The 22,231-nt window shown below is 42.3% G+C and overlaps 1 protein-coding gene across 1 annotated transcript in view; it reads left to right on the forward strand.

The window, feature by feature from the left end:
- Itgb6 (integrin subunit beta 6) overlaps positions 1–22,231 on the forward strand; it is an 82,060-nt gene that overhangs the window by 24,363 nt on the left and 35,466 nt on the right. Inside the window, exons 8-9 of the mRNA XM_035446632.1 lie at positions 436–531; positions 20,522–20,611. Coding sequence (XP_035302523.1) covers positions 436–531; positions 20,522–20,611 — 186 coding nt within the window. The remainder of the gene's footprint in view (positions 1–435; positions 532–20,521; positions 20,612–22,231) is intronic.

Consider the following 22,231-nt stretch of genomic DNA (forward strand, 5'->3'; position numbering starts at 1 on the left):
GCACTCAATTCCTTCCTCAACCTTCATGTCACCTCATCCAATTCCAGTAAGAGTTACAAGAGCCAGCTCACAGTTTACATCATACATCACAGTCTACCCATCCTGCCTCTTGGTCTAACATTCTTACCTGCTGCTGAGTGGTACTTGGGGGAGATAATATGACACATTAGAAGTCTTGAAATAAATTCCAGGGCATCTGCTTAGGAGAGAGAGGGCATGGTGCTTCATATCTGCCAGTCTCCATTCTTAAGTCTTACCTGAGCTTATTAGATTTGGGACAATTCCTGAGCTAGGGGAAGATCACCAACAATGAGTGCTTCCTTAGAATGACCAAAAAAATGCCCATGAATATTGACTTTCTCAACTGTAAAAAGAACACTTTTAAATTTTACCTTCTTTGGTTAAGATGATATTAAGTCTATGTATCAATTTTAGGAATATCCAACAATCGGTCAACTCATTGATAAACTGGTACAAAACAACGTGCTACTGATCTTTGCTGTAACCCAAGAACAAGTGCACTTGTATGAGGTAAGCAACCAGGATTGGAGAAATCCCTTCAAGGAGGTTTATGCATCATGAAACTCTAAGGTTAACTCTGTGACTCACACTTGGAAGGGCTGCTGGATAATCATTAACACATACCAAGTAAACTGAGTGTTTGGCGAAGCTTGTTCATTTGCTGCTTAAATTTTAGATAACAAGCAAGCAGAAAGTGGGGGCACACATAGTGGAACAATAAAAAAGAATTGGAAATGAAAAAGGTAGGTGAGAAGAGAGGACCGATGAATGTGGGCGGGGTCACTTACTGCAACTAAAACAAGCATTTCCTCTGACAAGTGGTTAAGAGAGAACAGCAACATTAATAGTGTAAGGGTACTGACTAAATATTTGCAAACACAGGAAGACTCAAGCAGAGATGCAACTCAAGCTTTTGAGAAGTGGAAAGTGAAAAGACAGATAGTTCTTAATTTGGGCCAGAAAAAATCCCTTCACTCCCAATTGTAGCTGTGTTTGCAGTTCACGTGTTTGGAAGGAGGTGCCAGTGTGGAAAGGGGAAATCTTTCATTAGGTTTTCATGACGCTTGCAAGCCACCATGTAAACTGTAAAGTGCCTGTGCAAGTTTAAGATTTCTGTGGTTGCTTTACAACCCAAGCAAAGCAAAATGCCAAAATGCTGTGAATTGAGATAACAGCAAGTGGCCCCCTCAAAATACACAGTTTCATTGAAAAGCCCGGAGTGCAGAAAAATATAGACGTTAGGTTGTACTTTCTATGAGAAAGTGTCAAATACTCCTAAGCACAGACTCTGATTTCCCTTTCCTTTTGAAAGGGCCTCTTCACATGCTTGGTGACTTTGCAGGGAATACTCTGGTTTTTGTTTTGTTTGGTTTTTTTTTTTTTTTTTTTCCCAGAAGGCTTTGATTAAATGTACTTGATACTCAGAATGGTGCAGCCACAAACTTGCATCAAGTTCTATGGAAAGGATCCAGGAGAAGATGTTATCTCAGATTTTTAATGAGAGGAGAGTATTGTACTCCAGGTGAGAGAGCCTTCTGCTGCAAACTAAGGAAGTCCATTGCAATCCAGCTCCATCGAGGCTTTTGTTTCTCGGATCACCTGATCTGGACATTTTCTTAAGGCTGCCTCATATGTGATACTGGCTTCCATTGGTTTTAAGTAGTAGAGTTGCAGTAAAAATATATTTTTAAATACCCTCAGCATGATAGTGAGTCTACCCTGCCTTTGATCTGAAGGCTAAAGTGAGAGAACCCCAGAGGTCACAGTACCTCCTCCCCAGCAGGGCTGTAGTTAGAAGCTGGAGGGGGAGCTGCCTGCAGAACTTGCCTGCAGAAGAGAGTCTGGGGAACACGATTGATGATCATGAACATAGACTCCCATAATTCATGCTGGTAATAGTCTTTAAGACCCACGGCCTGTTTAGACGCCTCCCCTAAGCCACCATTAAAAAGACAGAAGAGGATGAAAAATAACTACGTGCTGAAACAGAATCTGTTGCATTCAAGTTAGTTGCACATGGTTCCCCTGTTGCAAAAGAAATGATCATTTCCAAGGAAAACACCAGTTATAGCCTGCCTCTAATATAACAGCAGGACATTTATTTTGTCAGCCTACTAATCTCATTATGAGGAGAATTTATGTTCTGTCATGATCTGGATCTCTGCTATTCGGGTGCCACTGAATTCAAAGGGGTATTTTCAGGGAGCCACAACCCAGCAGCCAGGTCAGCAGCCTGCTCTGACTAGTGTCTCATTGTTCCATTTTCCTTCTGATGGCCCATCATGCCATCTGCAGTAGGGGCCACAAAGCAGCTTGGTCTAAAGATAATGGCAGCCAAGTGTACTTCACTGAAGGCTTCACATAGCATGCAAATGCTATCTTTTGATCTTTTTGTTTGTTTTGTTTTGTTTTTCAAGACAGGGCTTCTCTCTTTAGAGCCTGTCCTGGAACTCTCTCAGTAAACCAGGCTGGCCTTGAACTCACAGAGATCCACCCCTGGCCTCTGCCTCCTAAGTTCTTGGAGTAAGGGTATGCGCCACCACCACCCACTTTGATCTCATGCTTTATTGATAATGAAAACAGAAAATTGACCAGTAATGGCCTGTGTTGTTTTTCCACTGGAAACTCTTAGAACATGCCTTGTATGTGCTGGAGGCCCAGGCAAAGGACATGTGGGGAAGCTTCGAAATAAAGAACAAAAGCACCAAAGAATCATTGAAAAATAAGCCAGTAGTGGGATAAATTCAGTAGCCAATGGTGAGATCTAATGGAAATACCAGAAGGTAAATTATTTGCCTGAGTTATACACTAAGGATAGTTCCTTGCTGGTGCAGCCTGCAGGGGATGGATGAGGTTCAATGGTGGCTCTGTCTTGCAGCAAGTAAGATTTATGTTGCCCACTCATGGAATTCAGGAAAAACGACTGTTGTTTCAGGCAGCTGGGTAGGATGCTCTGGACTTCCCAGGTGTCGGAGGGCTGCTGTGCACTGTTATAAGGATCTGAACAAACAATGGAAGGGACTCAGTAAGCAGTTTCCTTTCCGTTCAGGATGACTGCAGTGTGCACCCCAGACTCCAGCAAACAGACAATTAGGAACAAACTTATTATTAGGAAAAGTTTCTTGTTTGTCCAATTACAGGGTCCAAAAGAAAATGATAGATAATCGGCTGAGCGCTAGGTAGTATATTACATCCTAGTACTAAATACCATTTAAAGTCAAGATTTGATTACCCAAGCTTAAAAAAAAAAACTTTTTACACCTCGGTTTGTTTTTAAATTCTTACTCTTAAAGTCCAACTGTCTGATTTGAGGTATCCTTCCTTCCTAGTGAGATACTGAGATTAAAAACAACTAAATCAGTATTTTTACTACACTATCATATCATGTTATTCATCCCCTGATGTTATTTGCAAGGCTTTACCCTATCTATATGTTTCCTAAATGTCTCTCTGGAAAGAGACGATGTGTGGAAAGCTAGTGCTGATGGTACGACGTTGAGATGACCTATCTGCAGTAGACATCTCCAGTTCAATTACTGTCTACAGCCACCCTAACTAGTGTCCTGAGGTTACTAGGACAGAGTAATGTGTAAAACGTGAGCACAGAGGTAAGATAAGGTTCTTACCCTTTCCCTTAGAGACAAGAAGCTCTCAGCCAGTAGATCTTTGAAGGGAAAGTTCACACATCCTCCTGTTTAGGTCAAGTCTCAGTGAAGTTGTTAAATGAGTATAAAAATACAATTTTTTAAAAAATCTTTTTTTTTAATCTAAAATTGGGCCAAATGCTCTAAGTAGGGACTGGAGCTTGATATGACAAATGCATGTGAAGGTTGGGGATGTCTGGGCACATAGAGCAAGCTCAGGGACTCTGACCATCAACAGGATGTTCTGACACCTAAGCTGTCCCCTTCTCCTGCCTTCCATCCCCAACCCAGATGGCACCAGAGAGGTAAGCAGAGCCATGCTATCTGTCTTGGGACAGACATGCTGGAGAAGTTCCACAGCTTCCTTTCCTCCTGGGCTGTGGCAGGGAAGCCCCTGAGCGATTATCCACTGGCACACCTTAGATCCCATAGCAAGCCTGAAGAGCAGTGGTAACAGGCTGCAAGCTCGTGCTCTTGCTCGGTTCAGGGAAATCACCTACTGTCCATTAGTTTCCATGTTTCAGGAATCAGTAAGCCCCGTTTTCTTTCTCCCCTTCTCCCTTTGACTATTCACTGTAGCAAGAGAGGATAGGAGGTAAGGCAAACTAGAGGGAGATAAAACAAAAATTGGACCTCCTTGTTATTCATTAGTTGGTTCAATAGTTGTTTTGTTTTCTAATGTTCTTGGTGGAAAAGGTCAAAACAATTTTGTTCAATGGAAATCCCTTGATCTCTCTGGCCTCAGTATTTATAAATAAAAAGACTAGGCCTACTGACCTCCATTTTTAACAGTTGATAACCAGTGCTGGAGCTGGTCACAAATTCTGATGATTCCCCCACAGACAACAAGGTTCACCGGCTGTATTTCAGCTGATCTTAGGGCTTACTCTAAGAAGTTATTCCCTGTCCTCTCAATCTCGTGCTATAATTGGGTATTCCAAACTTGGTATTTTAATACAAATAAAATCGTCTGGGATAAAAGGCAATTTCATGATTATGTGACATTGCCATGGAGTTAATAAATTATTCTCGATTCAAGTGTAATGGGGAAGACTTTTGATTTCTCCTTAATTGATGGTATCTGGGAACAAAGCCTTAGGAGAGCCAGCTGCCTACACTTTCCTCATTAACTGAAACATCCCTCAGAGAGGGAGGATTTGGAAATAAAACTCATGCCCTCAGATTACTGGGCATTTATTGAATAAGGCTAACTAGTAAATCCCAACTATGCCCAACCATCAGTAGTCACTGTTAGCTAACTCACAAGACTTTTCTCTTAAAGAAACCAAAGGCCATGGGGTAGGGCCTGGGCCTGGCCCAGGGTGATGTGGTAGACTTTGGGGAGCCCCTTTTGGGGGCCTTACCCTGTCTGGGGAATAGAGGGGGGGATGGCTGGGGGCAGGTGGGATGTTGGGGGGGAGGGATAGGAGAGGGAGAGGGGATTGACATCTGAAGCAAGCTTGTTCCTAATTTGAACTAATAAAATAAAAAAATAAAAAAAAGAAACCAAAGGTTTGTACTCCAGAACATTAACATAGAAGAAAAGACACAGGTCTGAAATAGAGCCTTCATGAGATCCCCTGCTAAGTCTTCACATATAGGAGATCTTGTCTCTACACAGTCTAAGTGTTTGGACATTAGCATAACACCTAGAATGCCTAGTGTATCACTAGGCAATGATGCCATTGACTACATAGTCACACATTCATTCATTCATCAAATATCTCTTGAGCATCTCCTAGGAACCAGTCCAGAGTTTATGACCATAAGAATATGGTACGGTGATTGACACCCCATCTCTGTTCTCCCTCTTACTTTCTGTGAGCTGACCAGGATCCTAAACTCAGTGTCTGTCATTCTTATACTTGTTTTTATGCTCCTAAAATATAAGGACATCCATAACTGGCTCTATATTAATGACATGCCAGCACATTTCATTGTGTACATTCAATTTCTTTTTTTTTTTTTTGGATTTTTTAAAAATTTAAATTAGAAACAAGCTTGTTTTACATGTGAATACTAGTTCGTTCTCCCTCCCCTCCTCCCCTGCCCCCCACCAATACCCTATCCCATCCCCTTTCTGCTCACCAGGGAGGGTGAGACCTTCCATGGGGGAATCTTCAAATTCTGTCATATTATTTGGAGCAGGGCCTAAACCCTCCCCAGTGTGTCTAGGCTGAGGGAGTATCCCTCTATATGCAATGGGCTTCCAAAGTCCGTTCATATTATTAGGGATAAATACTGATCCTCTGCCAGAGGCCCCATAGATTGCCCAGGCCTCCTAACTGACACCCACCACCAAGGGATCTGGGTTGGTCCTATGCTGGTTTCCCAGCTATCAGTCTGGGGTCTATGAGCTCCCCCTTGTTCAGTGTACATTCAGTTTCTACCACTTTCTTTTACTTGATTGAAGAACTGAACTCAATAACCTACAAGATTTAACAACCAAAGATTGATCTTGGGAAAAGAGGAATTCTAATGGCATGGGGGGGGGGGTGTATTTTTGTTATATTTTCCTGTTGTGGTAAAATACATGTATGGTATAAACTTCAGTGTTTTAATTCATTTTCAGTGAATAGTTCTGTGGCATTGAGTACATTGGCCTTGCTGTGCTCAGTGGTCTGTGTCTGAGGCTAACCCAAGAAGATGCCTGTAGTGTCAATCGACTCCGTCCCCATCTTTCTGTCACTGAGTCACATGCAACTGTGCAGCCCTGCAGATGTCGCCACCGTGACCATCCCTACACTTATATTCTCCATCAACTATCCACACATCTCTAAGTGAGGCCCCTGGGTCACAAGGAAATGGCATCATCAAAGTTACCTAGTTTGTCCAAGTTACTGCTGCATTGCATACTCTTTGCCAGCGATACAGTACGCAAGTGTGGAGAAACAAAACAAAACACAGCTACTCTCTTTTTCTAGCTACAAAACTAATGCAACATTTTCACAAAAGGGAGGGAGGCAGTGACGGGATGAAAAGCAGGAAGAAAAATAAGGATTGCTCATAAACCAATCCCTCAGACAGAGCTAACCACTGTTGACATTTTAGAATAAGTCTTCCTTCCCTTTTCTTTGCATGTATTTGCATATTTTAACATAATTGCTATCATACTGTACATATTAAGTATGTTCCCAGTTTTAAATGAGTTTGTATGTTTATAGTCTTAGAAAGGGATACGAATTAAATTGTATGTAGTCATACATTAATCACTTTTATTAACAAGAATAACATTAGACAGAAATCAAGGTTATCCTATAATCTTCTGAGCCTAAGCGTTTTCATATTTATAGGCTTTCTGCTGTAAAATGAAAACAAACTGAGCCACACCTGGTGGCACAGGCCTGTAATCCTAGTTCAGTTAGAGGCAGGAGGGTCACAAGTTCAAGGCCAGTCTCAGCAACTTTGAAGAGCATGCCTCAAAATAAAAATAAAAGGACTCAGATACATCCCAGTGGTAGAACACTTGCTAGTGTCACACAGCCCCTGAGTTCAGTGCTCAGTATTTCCAAAAATAAAATAAAATAAAATAAAATATTTGTTCCCTCTCACCTTTAGCCCCAAAACAGTATGGGTAAGTCATTTCCCCTTGAGACATACTTTTTAACACATTCACATGTTATGTGCTTGTTTTTGTTTTTGTTTTTGCATGGCTATATTTTAACTTTCAGAAGCCCAACTCACTGTTTTTAATATCTATTTTCACATCGCTAACCGTGTCCCTTGGCTGAGAACTCCACCATCTGAGGACACAAGTAACTATGAGCAACTACCCTCCCTATGCTTTTTCTGGGTTTTCCCATGGTTGTAGTGGCTACTGTGTGTGTGTGTGTGTGTGTGTGTGTGTGTGTGTGTGTGTGTGTGACAGCTGGGATGGCTAAATCCCAACAGTGCATACAGGGAGCTCACCTGACTTGATGACCTTATGGAGTAGTATAACTGGTCTAACTGTAAGTAAGTGTTTCTCCACTTGGCTTTTAAACACTCACTAGGGCATCAACCCAAGGGGGCAAGTTAAACTGATGGCCCATTGGACATAAAGCTTAGGAATATTATAATTTTAATTTCATAACACGTACTACAAAGGGCCTATTATTAATTCTAACAGTTGACTATTTTGTTGCCCCTGCAATACTGAATCTTCAGAAAGTCAACAGAAAAATTTTGAAAAAAATGTTGAATTTAAATAGTTTGGGCATACTTTATTCATTATTTCAGGGGCTAAAACAGTTATTTCATAGGATTAACAGATTTTTGCCCATAAAATATAGACTATCTAGTTAAAATTGGATTTCAAATAAACAACAAATATTTTGTAGTAAAAATATGTCGCATGCATTACTGATGATACTTTATTAGAAAAATGTTCATTGTTCTAATGAAACTCAAGTGTAACTTGTGTGTTAGTTGCTTTTGCATCACTGTGATGACAAATCTTGAGAAAACCAGTGTCAGAAACACAGAGTTATTCTTGCTGACAGCGTCAAAGGTTTCAGCTCATCATGATGGAGAAAGCATGAATGAGTCCCATGTATCGGGAACATGTGGAAATAGTATTTACATCACAGAAGACTAGGAAGTGTGATGAGGTAGAAACCATAAGCTGGCTACAACCTTCAGAGGCCCCTCCCTAGTACCTTAGTTCAGGCAGCCAGCCCCTGACTCCACCCTCCCTGACACCACCCCACCCCCTGACATCTCCTAAAGCTTCCACAATCTCCTGACAAATAGCACCAACAACCATGGAACAAGAGTTGAAAGTATGAGCCTGTAGGAGACATCTAAGATTGAAACTACAGTAATTCGGCGTGCTCTATTTTCTCGGGGAACCTAATTAGTAAGAGTCAGATGGTCATCTAAGCTTTGTGAATCATGCGCATACAACTCTACCATACTATGTGTAGATTCATGGGCTTCCTTATTATAAAAATGGGTGACAGGTTGTGGTGGTTTGAATAGGTATGCCACCCCATAGATTCTCAAGTGTTTGAATGCTTGGTCCATAGGAAGTGGCACTAATAGGAGGTGTGGCCTTGTTGGAATAGTTGTGGTCTTGTCAGAAGAAGTGTGTTACTGTGGAGGTGGACTTTGAGGTCTCATATATGCTCAAGCCACAGCCAGTGTGACAGTTCACTTCCTGTTGCCCATGGAACAAGATGTAGAACTTTCAGCTCCTTCTCCAGCCCCATGTGTGCTACATTGCTTCCCACCATGACCATGATGGACTAAATCTCTGAAACTATAAAACAGCCCCATTAAATGTTTTCCTTTATAAGAGTTGCCATGGTCATGGTGTCTCTTCACAGCAATAGAAACCCTAAAACAAAGGTCAATATTGACCACAGATCATAGTTAGATTGTTCAGCCATTCAAGTTTTTATGTGCTTTATACCTACCAAGAACAGATCTAGGCACTGGAGGAATAAAGAATAAAATGCAGGTTGTGCAACCATGGGCATAGTCTGTTGAAGGGAAGCAGACACTACTGCTACTACTACTACTACTACTACTACTACTACTAATAATAATAATAATAATAATAATAATAATAACCCACGAATGAATAAATACCCAAGAATGACTTAAATGTGCTAATGAAGGAATGGAAAGGAACAGTGTTCAGCAACAGAGAATAATTAAAGGAAAGACTGAGATGGGAGAACTCCATCCAAGAGGTGTTGAGAGAGCAAGCAGAAGGTTGAGAAGGCATCGAGAGAAGGTGTATGCAAAGGCCCTGGGGCAGTAAACAATCCATACTCCGGGCATATGAGAAACAGAATAAAAGTGTTCAAAAGTCAGGCGGCTTGGAGTGACTGAAGTGAAGGAGATAGAGAGTGAGAGACACTGGAAGTAGGTTCATGAAGAGCAGACACTCACAGAATACCACCTTTGTAGCAAAACAGAGATGTCACCAGAGTATGTCATACTCCGGATGACTTATGGATCTAAGTCTTAAAGATATAAAGTCCTTATTTTCCAAGTCACAGACTATTCTTTACCCATGGCTCTCAGTCATTGGTGCTTATAAGAATTGCGTAGGCAACTTTTAAAAAACAGATGCAATGCCCAGGCCACATCCTAACCTGCTTAAATTGACACCTCCGGACACAGACACTGGGGTTAGCCCCTTTGCATTCCCTCTGTCTCAACATCCATTTTGTACCTTATTAACATGCAGACTCTGATTCAGTATGTCTACTATGTCCACACCTCAGCATGTCTGACAAGTTCCAAAGAGATGCTGCTGCTGTGAACCATCTACAACACTTGACACGTGGGGGCTCCTGGCTCTGTCACAGTCTTTGCACACCCTCTGCATGCTATCCTCTTGTTTGCTCCCTGTATAACCTTCCTTCCAATCACCCTTCAAAGTTTTATTGCCTGCCCATTGGTTTGCAGAGCACACAGGCTGTCATTGAAGCCCATCTCCCTTTCCATTTTAAAAAGGGTGTGCCTTCTGTAGCCAAGATGTGCCCTCGCCTCTGAAAGAAGGCTGCTAATCTCATTAAGGGGAGTTGTGAAGGGTCCTCGGAAATAGAAATGAATACTCCACACAGCCCCTTTGTTCTCACTCTCCCTTCCGGATGCCTGTTTGTCTCCTAACAGTGCACCATGCTCCACTCGTTTCTTCCTTATCACGGTGGCTGCTCCCCAGCACTCATTCAACTGTGTGCTGTGGCTTCAGGCTGACAAGATAATTACATTCTAGGCAGACTGGGAGAGAGACAGGTAGTGCTCAAAAGTTCCGAGGCCGACTACCTAGTCATTGCTGGTACAGACTTCAAGATCAAGCACCTGATCTAATTAGCACACTCCCATCCTGCCTGCCTGCAGAATGCTGACAATGGAAACCCTGAAGGCAATGCAGATATCATGCAACCTGGAGACAGACAGTCATGCCACCCTTTCGCCAGAAACAATTACATGTTCTTCTTGGAATCTTGGGTGTCCTAGTAACAGAGTGGTGGGGGGGTAAACTTTTGCATAATGCTGGGAGCCCTTCGTGTTCTGATAATGAACATGAGAACCAGGAAAATAAGACTCCACAAGAATGAAAGACCCCTGGAGAGGAAAGCCTTCTTGGTTGTTGCCTTCAGAACCATTTACATCAGCAGTCCCAGGCCCCAACTCAGGAAGAATCATGCTTTTCCACAGAAGCAAGGCTTCTCTGGCAAAGAGCTGTTTTTCTTTGACTAGATACATAACAGAGTACTGGTCTCCCGGGAACCACCCCACCCCACCCAACCCTTTCATTCTGTCCTACATTTCTTCCAATATACAGCCTGTGAGTTTGAGACAACCTCGGTCCATTCTGCTTGCTTTTGATAGGAAAGGGCTCTAAAATCTGAGTCACTAAGCAAGCACAGAAGACACTGAGATCTTAACTTTCTAATGAGACACTCATGTTCATTTGCTGCTGGCATTTGTACCCATTCCTCCCACGACAGCCTGATAGAAGATAGGAGCATTGGCTTAGAGCCACAGTCTGCTTCTACCACTTAGGCCATGGTGTCTGGGCAAGGTACTGCCTGCCCAGATTCAACTAAGGGTGTAAGGCAAAAGGGAACAAAAGAACCAAAGCTCTGTGTTCTGAATCATGTCCCCCAGAAAGCTATGTTAGAGATGGAACTCCTGTTACCACAGATGTGACCTTATTTGGAAGTTGGCTCATTGGGCACACAATTAATTACCATATGTCACATATAGACTCTTACTCTAACATGAAGAGTGTCTGTTTATGAAGAAGAAACACAGAGGGTCAGATACTTGAGGCAAAAATACCATGGAGCAATGGAGTTAGAGAATAGAGGGGTGCCATCTGCACCCCTGGGAACCAAATGCTAGAAAAAGGCAACAGTGGGCAAAGGACACAGCTCAGTGGCAGACCACTTGCTTGCCACAGAGTTCAGTTTTCAGCAAGGCATGTCTACATACTCATACAGAAAAGGACAGCAAGCAAGGGAGGGGGAACGAATCCAGTTTTAGGCTTACTCCTTGATCTCTTTCTGATTTAATGGTGACACCGAAAGGTAAAGAGAGCCAACAGACACCTGACAAAAGTGGTCTGGCTAAGAGATCTGGTGCCCTTAGAGGTGGGTCTTACTCTGCTTCTTGGTGAGATTTCAAGAAAGTTAGCTCAATCCTTTGAATCTCTGTATTTGGCATTTAATCAGGAATAATTATAATCTCCAAATGATAGCATTTCTATGAATAATAGAAGGGACAATAAGGTACAAATGTTGGTCTAGTTACTGTCCCAATGATATAGGAGGTTCTAGGTACCTCTGTCCTATCCACAGCATGGGATCCTTGATTCTGTGCAGTGGTCTAGGTTGCCTCCTCCCCATGCATGCAATCCTTGTAAAGGCAGATGCCCTAGAATCTGGGAGTTCTGACGCTGCAGGTGGCTGAAAGGTAGGAAATTCTTGGTGTATCAGGAGACTTGTAAGGACCTCTCAACCCCATGGTGAGGCCCCTAGGCTGGTAGCTGCAGGTAAGGAGACTTGGTCCTAGGAAAGGGAAAGGCATGGGAAAAGGCAGAAGAGGTAGCCATGTGTCCTGAAGTTAGCCCAATAATGCCTCCCATGGCTCCTATCACACGTAGTGGGAATCAGGTAGGGGCTGAGCAGTCCTTAGTACTTGACAGTTCTGAGTCCCTTTCAGAATCAGCTGCAGATACATACCCTTGACAGCATCAACAGCGAAGGTGTCTCCATACATAAGTCTACAAATAGCCATGCATTCTATGGCTCTGCCTCCCTGAATTGTCTATACCTTAGAGTAGAATTAAAAATCATACAGTGTACTTGTGTACAGCCCTTGTAGGTGCTGACAACTATACCCCATCTCCCAGCAGATGAGATCCTTGTCAGTTGCTTAAGTGTTTGCCCTTCTAGTAGGTGTACCTTAATGTTCTATTGTGGTCTTAATTTCTGTTCTAGAGATTTAGGTGCAGAACATTTTATACATATCTGTTTGTATATTCTTCTTTTATTAAGATGTCTTTTCATGGTGGTGGGTAAGAAGCTTTCATCTAGAGCCAAGCCCTTATCATTTGCATCAATCACAGATAGTCCCCCCATCTTATGGCTCTCTAAGAGTCATCTTTTTGAGAACAGATTCTTAATATTAACACTTTTAATATTTAGATAAGTCTGTGTTCAAAGCAAAACTTAGTAGCAGGTATATTAATTTCCCCATATAACCCCACCCTGCACAGGCATAGCCTCTCTCATATGACCTGCCTTCAGGGTGGGATATTAGGAAAAAAAACCTCACTGTATGATTAACCACTATTGCCCCAAATCCACAGTTTCCATTAAGGTTCACTCTTGGTGTTGTTCATTTTCCAAGTTTTAGCAAATGCAGAATGGTGAGAATCCATTATGGATTATCATGCATATTGAATTCACTCCCTAAAAGCCCTCTGTGCGCTGCCTGTTCACCCTCCCTTCCTTCATCCCTCCCTACCTCCCTTCCTTCCCCTCTCCCTTTTTCTCCCTCTCTTCTCTTCCTCTCTTCTTCTCCATCCCTCTCTCCAACCACTGATCTTCTTTTCCTGTTCTGGGGACTGAACTTGGGGTCTTGCACACTGTAGGTGAGTGCTCTTCTACTGAGTTACTTACCTACCCTCAACCACCTTTTTACTGTGTCCATAGTTTTACCATTTCTACATTATATACTTGGAATACTATGTTACATATGCTTTTGCATGGATTTTTCCACTTAGCAATACTTAAAGTCCCTCTGTGTCTTTGTGTGCCTCAGTCATTCCTTTCTTTTTAGTATGGAATAACAGACCACTTTCAGGTTATACACAGTATATTAATACATTCACCTACTGAAATGCATTTTGGTTGCTTCCAGGTTGGGGCAATTATGAATGCGGTTGTCATATAACACACATGTGCTGGGTTTGGGGGAGACGATTTTCAAAGTACTTTAAATACCAAGGAACTTGAGAGTTGAATTATATGGGCAGAGTGTGGCTTGTTTTGTGTGAAAGAACCAACTGTTTACTGTGTGTAGTTGCTACACCATTTTACCTTCCTACCAGAAATGAATGGGAGTCCCATTGTACTCCAGGTTGTAGAGTCTACACCCTGGTGAGCATTTGATGTCAGTGCCACAGATTTCATTTCTTTAGTGGGTGTTCAGTGTTATCTCACTGTGGTTTCATTTGTATTTCCCTGATGGCATGACATGGAGTGGATTTTTAGGTGCTTCGTTGCTGTCTACATCTCTTCTTTGGTGTGGTATCTGGACAGGTCTTCAACTCGTTTTAGAATAAGATTGCTTTCTTGTTGAGTTTTAAGAGGTCCCTGTACTCATAAGTAACAAATCTATGTGTGATGTATCCTCTGGAAGCATTCTCCTTCAGTCTGTGGTTTGCCTTCCCATTCTCTCAAATTGGCTTTCACACATAGAAAGTGCCTTCATTTACACCTAGTTCATCAATCCCCTTGTGGATCAATTTTTTGGTATTGAAGCAAAATGTCATCACCCAAAGCCAAGGCTATCTAGATTGTCTCCTATAATGTCTTTTAGGAGATATGGTTTTCATATTTCAAGTAGGATAGTAATCCATTAGGAGTTAAATTTTATGGAAGGTGTAATACATATACATGTCTAAATTCTTTGTGTGGGGGTTGTGGGTGTACAGTTGTCCCAGTACCATTTGCTAAGAAGACTATTTTTGCTTTGTTTAATGTTCTTGCTCTTTGGGAAAGATTCATTGATTTTATTTATGTCAGCTGGTTTCTGGGCTTTCTATTCTGTTTCATTGATCTATTTGTCGAAACCATCCTTTTTGAGTTCTGTAGCTTTTTAGTAAGTCTTGAATTTAGCTTCCTCTCTCAATTTTAGTTGGCTATTCTGGGCCTTTTGCCACTTCTTACAGACTTCAGCATCCATTTATTGAGAGCTACAAAATAACTTGTTTGTACTTTGATGGGGATTACATCAGATCTATAGATGGAATTCTTCCTTTGAAGTCTTATTTATCACTTTTCTCATTGGTTAGTGATTTTTGTGTTCTACTTAAGACCTTTCTTTTAACCCTATACCCATAAAGAATGTGGTAGTTTAAGTGAGAGTGTCCCCATAGGCACATGTATTTGAATACTTGGTCCCCAGTTGGTGGCACTATTTAAGGAGGCTTAGGAGGTATGGCCTTGCTAGAGGAAGTATGCCACTGGAGGCAAAGCGGCTTTGAGAGCTTAGGGCTTTGCCTTACTCTCTGTTTATTCTCTTTCTCCTGCTTTAACATGTGAGCTCTCAGCTGTAGCTTTGTTGCCATGCCTGCCTGCCGCCCTGCCTCCTTGCTGTGATGATGATGAACACCTCTGTCTCTGGCACCTTAAGCCCAAATGAACCCTTCCTTCCATAAGTTGCCTTATGGTCACAGCTGTAGAAAAGGTAACTAATACAAATATCTCACTTCTAGATCCTATAGTGATAAAACTCAAAGTTGTTGTTAAACTTTTGAAGGGTACAGTCATGATTGACAGCACTACAAGGGAGGACCCTAGAGGCTGGTTACATTTGACCTCAATGTTATCATGGTAGTTTTACTTGCTTACTTTTAAATACCCATTGAACTGTACATTTATTGTGTATATGCTACATACATGTATTATAGAGAGAAAGATATGGGTTGGGGAGAATGCTAATAGGAAAAAGTGAGTATAAATAGATAAGGAAGTAAGAAAAATCTTTATGAGATTAGATGAAATATTTGTGAGCAGATTAGATGTGAGCCAACATTATGGTAAATGCATTCCAATAAACTATATTTAACAAGTATATTTTAAGATCCAAAACACTGAAATAGGTTATGAATGTAATGCTAAATAAACAATGCTGAGATGAAAACATTGTTGAGCATAAGATAAAGTCATGGTATTGGTGACACCCTCTGGAGTATGCTTAGAAAGGATGGAGCAAAGGCAGAGCCCAAAGGGATGCAAGCAGTGACTGTTCTAAGCATTGTGTTTTGTAAATTGTCTATGAAAACTTCCAGTTGACATGTGAACAGTTGACTTCTGATTTCCACCATCTAACAAGAGACATGAGTAGTGTGGTCACTAGAAAATGATCACCAGTGACTTGGAGGTGATGAAGAGTCTTTGAGACTATAGCAAAAATGCTAGAATAGGAGCATGTAAAGACTGGGCTTGAAGCCAGAGCTACACAGAGAGATGCTCTGTCTTGAAAATCCAAAAACAAAACAAAACAAAACAAAAGGATCCAGGCTTGTGTCACCACCATTCAGGACAAAAAATAATCAAGATGACCAGAAAGAGGACAGTCAATATAAACACCCACCTAAAAGTCGGTGGTGCTCTTGAGAGTTCAACAGGAAGTGTACCAGAGTAGTAATGGGCATCCTGCCAGGAGCTGTCCCTAGCAGGGCAGAATGCTAAGAGCCCTCCCAAAGCACAGGAATATTCACCAAGGTGCTCAGAGTCTATCATAGGAGAAAGCCACTGGCTATCAGTCCACAGGTGGCATGGGTGTGACCATACATTCCTCTGCTCTTAGCCAAACGGGTGTGACAGCCAGACATTAAACACCACTGAGCTGAGCATGGAGTTGCTCTCTGAAGGGGAGGTCAGAGTGTGGGTGTGCATTTGGGGCACAGTGTCCTCTGATGCCTACCTGCTGAGTGATCCCCTTCTCACTCACAAACACACTTTTTTTTTTTTTTTTGAGATGGAAACAGAGGGAAAAAAATAAATAAGAAAACTCAGGTGATCCAAAAGCACAAGCAAACTCAGGAACTCCTGGGAGGTATAGCAGGGGGGGTCCAGGAGAGTCTGTAATTAGGATAATCCTCAGAAGGATAATGGAGAGTGGGACTTTGAATTTCTAATCAGCTCATGTGCCATCATGTTTACGACCTTCGCTGCTGCTAATGCCAGGAGTCAGCCTCATCTGTCTGAGTCACGGGGCTGTCATTCATCAGCATGCATAAAAAGCAGCGCTTTCTCTAACTTTAAACATGTTTAATCACAACAATTTATAACACCACTTTAAGATTTTAATGAAGGAAAGGCATTTGATACACACTTAGAGTAATCATAATACTATAACGATTTAAAGTATAATTTTTCACAGTGTTAGACCACTAAGCCAAGTTGTCATGTTTTTAGTTAATTATTTGAAATAGTTTAGGGGAAAATCAGCATTCAAAAATTAATTAATAGTTTTCCTCTGTATAATTGTCGGTGTCATCACTGGCTACTGCTACTGGCTGCCAGCGCCTTTGTACCCTGGCTCTAGCGGCAATCAGCAAGAGTGATTAACATTAACCACTTGTCCTAATAGCCAAATGCCAAATGTCATACCACATGCAGGATCGTAATTAGGCATTAGGAAGCGGATGGGATCAGCGTCATTAGTCAAGAATTAACCCCAAATTCAGAGCCACTTGAACTGGTGCTTGCAAAATTACAACAGCTCATCCTTGTGGATACTAAGATGTCCTTCAAGAGTGGCAACTCCATGCCCAGCTAAGAGCCTTGAAATTCCTTTTTAAAAGGATCTAAACCTTTCTTTGTCAGGAACAAAGGTTTCCACAGCTCATGTGGAATTTCACAAGCAAATTTACACACATTCTGGTTCCTCTTGAGTGGAATTCAAGCTATTTAGGTATTTGCTGTTAACCACAGCCTCATGCTTCATGGCCCTAGTGACATGTGTTTATTTGAAGAGGTAAGTCAGCCAAGCAGAGGGCCTTCCTCCATTTTCACAAGCTCTCCCTTACCCTGGGAAATGGAAGGGGCCTTTGCCAACATGATGTGATTGGAAGGAGTAAAACGAGGAGTGCCACCTGCCATTGCTGCCCTCAGCCCTTCACCTGCCTCAGCTCCCTTCCCCTCCACCTGACTTCTGACAGTCACTATTGTAATTAATGATAATTATTCTAATTGAGCATTTCCTGAAACACTTCCGTTATCTTTGAAATAAGATAGTGTCTTAGTTAGGGTTATTATTGGACTGATGAAACACCATGACCAAAAGCAACTTGGAAGGAAAGCGTTTATTAGGCTTACCCATCACTGATGGAAGTCAGGACAGGAACTTCAACAGGGCAGGAACCGGGAGTGTGGAGCTGATGCAGAGACCATGGAGGAATGCTGCTTACTGACTTGTTCCTCATGGCTTGCACAGCCTGCTTTCTAATAGAACCAAGGACCACCGCCCACAATGGGCTGGGCCCTGGCCCCTTGTTCCTCATGGCTTGCACAGCCTGCTTTCTAATAGAACCAAGGACCACCGCCCACAATGGGCTGGGCCCTGGCCCATCAATCACTAATTAAGAAAATGACCTACAGGCTTTCCTGCAGCCCAGTCTTATGGAGGTATCTTCTTAATTAAGGTTCCCTCCTCTGGGATGACTACAGCTTGCATCAAGTTGACATAAAACAAGCCAGCACAGATAGGATGCCAAAATTTCCTTGAACCTATAAGAAATACCCTAAATTGTAACTTGATGCTTATTTATGCTTTTCTACACAGAATTTTAATTTCATTGTCTGATTCATGACACAGGAATGTAGAAAACCACAGCTGACAGGGTGTTATCTCTTGTTATTGTCTAGCATCATAAGGCTTCCTAATACATACTGAGATTTAGATGAGCAAGTCAGCAAATGTGTGTCACGGTGCAACTGAGGATTTAAGGAAAAGGTAGAAAATATTTTACAGCAAACACAAGAATTGAAAGCAATACGGCTATGGTCCCTTGGTATGAGAGTGATTGCGTCTTTCTTTCCCTTTATTCTTACCTCCCTTTTCAAGCTATGGCCTTCCTAGAGGAGGAAATATTTTTTAAAGAAAAATTTTAAAAAGTCTTCTGCCTTCTCCCCCTCCTTTAATGGGGGTATAAAAAGACTTTAAACAATAAACACAGGCAGTTCAGTATTCACTGAATGCCCTCCCGACTAGGAAAAAAAAAAATGCATCATAGGACTAGGCTGTAGGTAAGCCTGTGTGTCCTTGAGTCATTTTCTTAATTAGTGATTGATGGACGAGGGCCCAGCCCATTGTGGGTGGTGTCCACCCTGGCTGGTGGTCCTGGGATCTATTTTATTTCTTTCCTTAATGTTTGCTTTATTTTGTTTGAAATTGTCTTGCTGTAAATGCACCAAGCTGTCATGAAACTTTCACTGTGTAGGCCGAGCTCACCTCAAGTTCACAAAACTTGAACCTTGCCCTCCCCAGAGTCACAAAATTCTAGGTGTTTTCTACAAAGCTTGACTTCTCCATGGATTAAGGAATACTTGGATGATTGTAGAATTGTAGTTAATGTTGAAAGTATAACTTCATTTCTATAAAAAAAAAAAAAATAGCGCCAATGCCTTCTTAGGAGTCTCTGTCTAAGAAGGCAGAGACAGACAGGATGTGTTTCCGAAAACTTCCCATCTGGGTTACTCTGGGTTACAGAGATAGCTCAGTCAATAAAGGGTTGGTTCTGCAAGCATGAGAACCTGGATTCAGATCCCCAGAACCCACAAACAAACAAACAAGCAAACCCACAAGGGCTATGAGCAGCAGCATGTACCTGTAATTCCAGCACTGGGGAGGCAAAGGCAGAGGATCCCTGCAGCTTGCTAGCTAGCCAGCATAGCCAAATTGCCAAGCTCAAGTTCCAATGACAGAACCTGTCTCAAAAATTCAGGTGAAAAGGACAGGGAGATGACTAATGGAGATCAGGGTCCAGAGTCCCAGAATTCAAAGAAAAGTGGGATGAATATTAAAAGCTTGCTTTTAATCCTAGCAGAGAGAGAGAATTTTTGAATCACGCTGAGTTTCCCAATTAGCCAAATGACTACCTCTGAGTTCAATGAGAGAGCTTGACTCTGTGTATAAGGTGGAAAATGATTGAGAAAGACCCCTGACATCAACCCCAAGCCTCCACACACACAATCACACATACACCCTACAGACAAATGCAAATCCGAATATATAACTAAGATGGAGAACAATAGAGGAAGGCACTCAACATTGACCTGTAGAGTCTGTCTGTCTGTCTGTCTGTCTGTCTGTCTGTCTGTCTCTCTCTCTCTCTCTCTCTCTCTCTCTCTCTCACACACACACACACACACACACACACACTTTTCATTTGAAAATAAAGTTTACAACATAAAATTTAAATGAGATCAGTTCGCCGGCTAGAAAACTAACTTACTCCTAGCAATGCCACATCTCCTGGCCACACTCCATGGCTAGACTGTTGATGAACCCATAGTGAAAGTCCTCCTCAGGTGGAAAGGACATCTCAGGTCAGTGTAAGCAGAGAATGCAGACTGTTTAGGATTAGTTCTAAGCAACCGTGATGCAGGGAGGAACAATCCCAATCAACTCTGGGACTAATCTGACTCCCTGGAGGGTTGCTCATTACAGGTAGAAGTGGGGAATTAATAGATAACATACAAGAGTTCACTCCCTTCTCTACTAGCTGATTGCTCATTAAGAGCTCTAGACCTAATAACTTGAAACACCCTGATTCCTTCCTTGCCCATGTGTGCACCAAAATTTGGTTTCTGCAACAATGGGTAAAGAAAGAGACATTCGTGGAGGCCTGCCCCAAACTTCTGGACAAAGGATGTCTTATAAATCTTATTAGGACCTGAGACTTGACTCTGATATGATATAAATCACAGCTGTGGAACATGGCAGACCTAGATTTCCCCAGTGGCATCTTAGATCCAGAGGGAGCCTGCTTTCCTGGGGCCAGTTAAATAGAGGTGGGTCACAGATAGCAAATGGATCTCTGCACTTGGCATTTCTGTTATCATGAACAATCAAAACTGACTCATCCCCTGTTCTTTCGTGGTTGTTGTTTACAGAATTATGCAAAGCTCATTCCTGGAGCCACGGTGGGACTGCTTCAGAAGGACTCCGGGAACATTCTTCAGCTGATCATCTCTGCTTATGAAGTAGGCTATTTCCCTTTGCAAGCAGTTGGCTTTCTTTTCAGCATTCCATTGGTATCTAGACACTCAGATGTGGGTATCGAAACACACTTCCTTTTGTTGGTAGAAGGACTGCTCATCCAGAGAAAATCCCTCTGCATTCATGCAGCTAAAATATAGATTTTTATTTACTTCATTGACCCATCTTCCCAGATGGGTGGAAAAAGCAGATGAGAAAAGCAAAGTCCTGACCCCAAACTGAAGCTGTTTTAGAATGATGGCCTGCAGATGTGTGGCCTCCAACAAAACTTGAATACAACAGAAAGACTCGGAGGCATGAACTGAACTCCTCTCTGCTTAAAACAAAACAAAACAAAACAAAAATCAGCCTAAATTGCCAGTGAGTAACAGTTATGTGGGGAACCAACTCCATGGGTTCAAAGAGAGATCAAACACAAACAAAACTACAAGGCCTGACCACAAACCCAAATACTAAAAGCGTACCAAGCCCTCGGTGTATCAGGTCCCCTACTGTGTATATCTGGAGCAGCAGAGGGCCCTGTCTAAGTTTCCCTGTTGCTCCACTAAAACATCCTGAGAAGAACAGCTTAAGGGAGAAAGGCTAGTTTTGAGCTCATAGTTTCAGGTTGGAGTCCATCACGGTGGAGCAGTCGGGCAGGAGCTTGGGGGAGCAAAGTGAGGCAGGCTCTCCTCTAACTGCCACATGGTAGTTCCTTCAAGCTCCAGGAACTTTGACCTCCCCACTGTAGCCTGGAACTCTGAGCTAAAATAAACAATTCATCCCTTCAGGTGTTTCTGTCACAATATTTTATCACAAAAACAGGGAAAGATATAAGATAGATACAGATAGATTTTCGTGTGTGTGTGTGTGTGTGTGTGTGTGTGTGTGTGTGTGTGTGTGTGTGTGTTGACTTGTGAAGCCATACTGAGGACAGAATTCCCCTCCTCAACAAAGACATATATATAAAGTTGCTGTGTTTTCTTTGTACCCATTGTCTAACTCAGGTGGTCAACACTAGATGACCAGTTGCCACTGCTCTTTTTATTTTGATCCTAAATATCATATTCCTTTCCTGACTGAAAAATTAATAATAATAATAATAATAATAATAATAATAATAATAATAATTGAAGGGACCAGCTCCCCATTTCGGCAGCCATAACAGCCAAACACGTATTTGTCTGACCTTGTCTTAGTCACTAAGGTCAGATGCCTGCCCCTTTCGGCAGCCATGACAGTAACACATGCTTTTCTGACCTTGCCTTGGTCACTAGAGGTTAGGTGCCTGCCTCGTTGCAAGGAACCAATCAGAAGTTAGCTGGTGGTGCTATGCTTTACGGCTCTGGGTGTGCTTTATGGACAAGTGCACAGCAATGATGCGCAGAGCATAGCAACCACCCTGGGAGGGCCTATGGGCCATAACAACCAGTTGGCCAATCAACACAGGGCAAGCCCTCCAAACCTGGCGGCACACCAATCCTAAGCCTGTGCATACCCCTAGACACTCCCCTTATGCTGTCCTACAAGATCTCTATGCAGCCCCTTCGAGCTGTCTTTGCTAGCCATCCGCCATGGCAGGTGGGTGAAAGACCCGAACAACAATAAAACCTCATGCTGTCTGC

The sequence above is a fragment of the Cricetulus griseus genome, chromosome 6 (genome assembly GCF_003668045.3).
Source record: "Cricetulus griseus strain 17A/GY chromosome 6, alternate assembly CriGri-PICRH-1.0, whole genome shotgun sequence".
Lineage (NCBI taxonomy): Eukaryota > Metazoa > Chordata > Mammalia > Rodentia > Cricetidae > Cricetulus > Cricetulus griseus.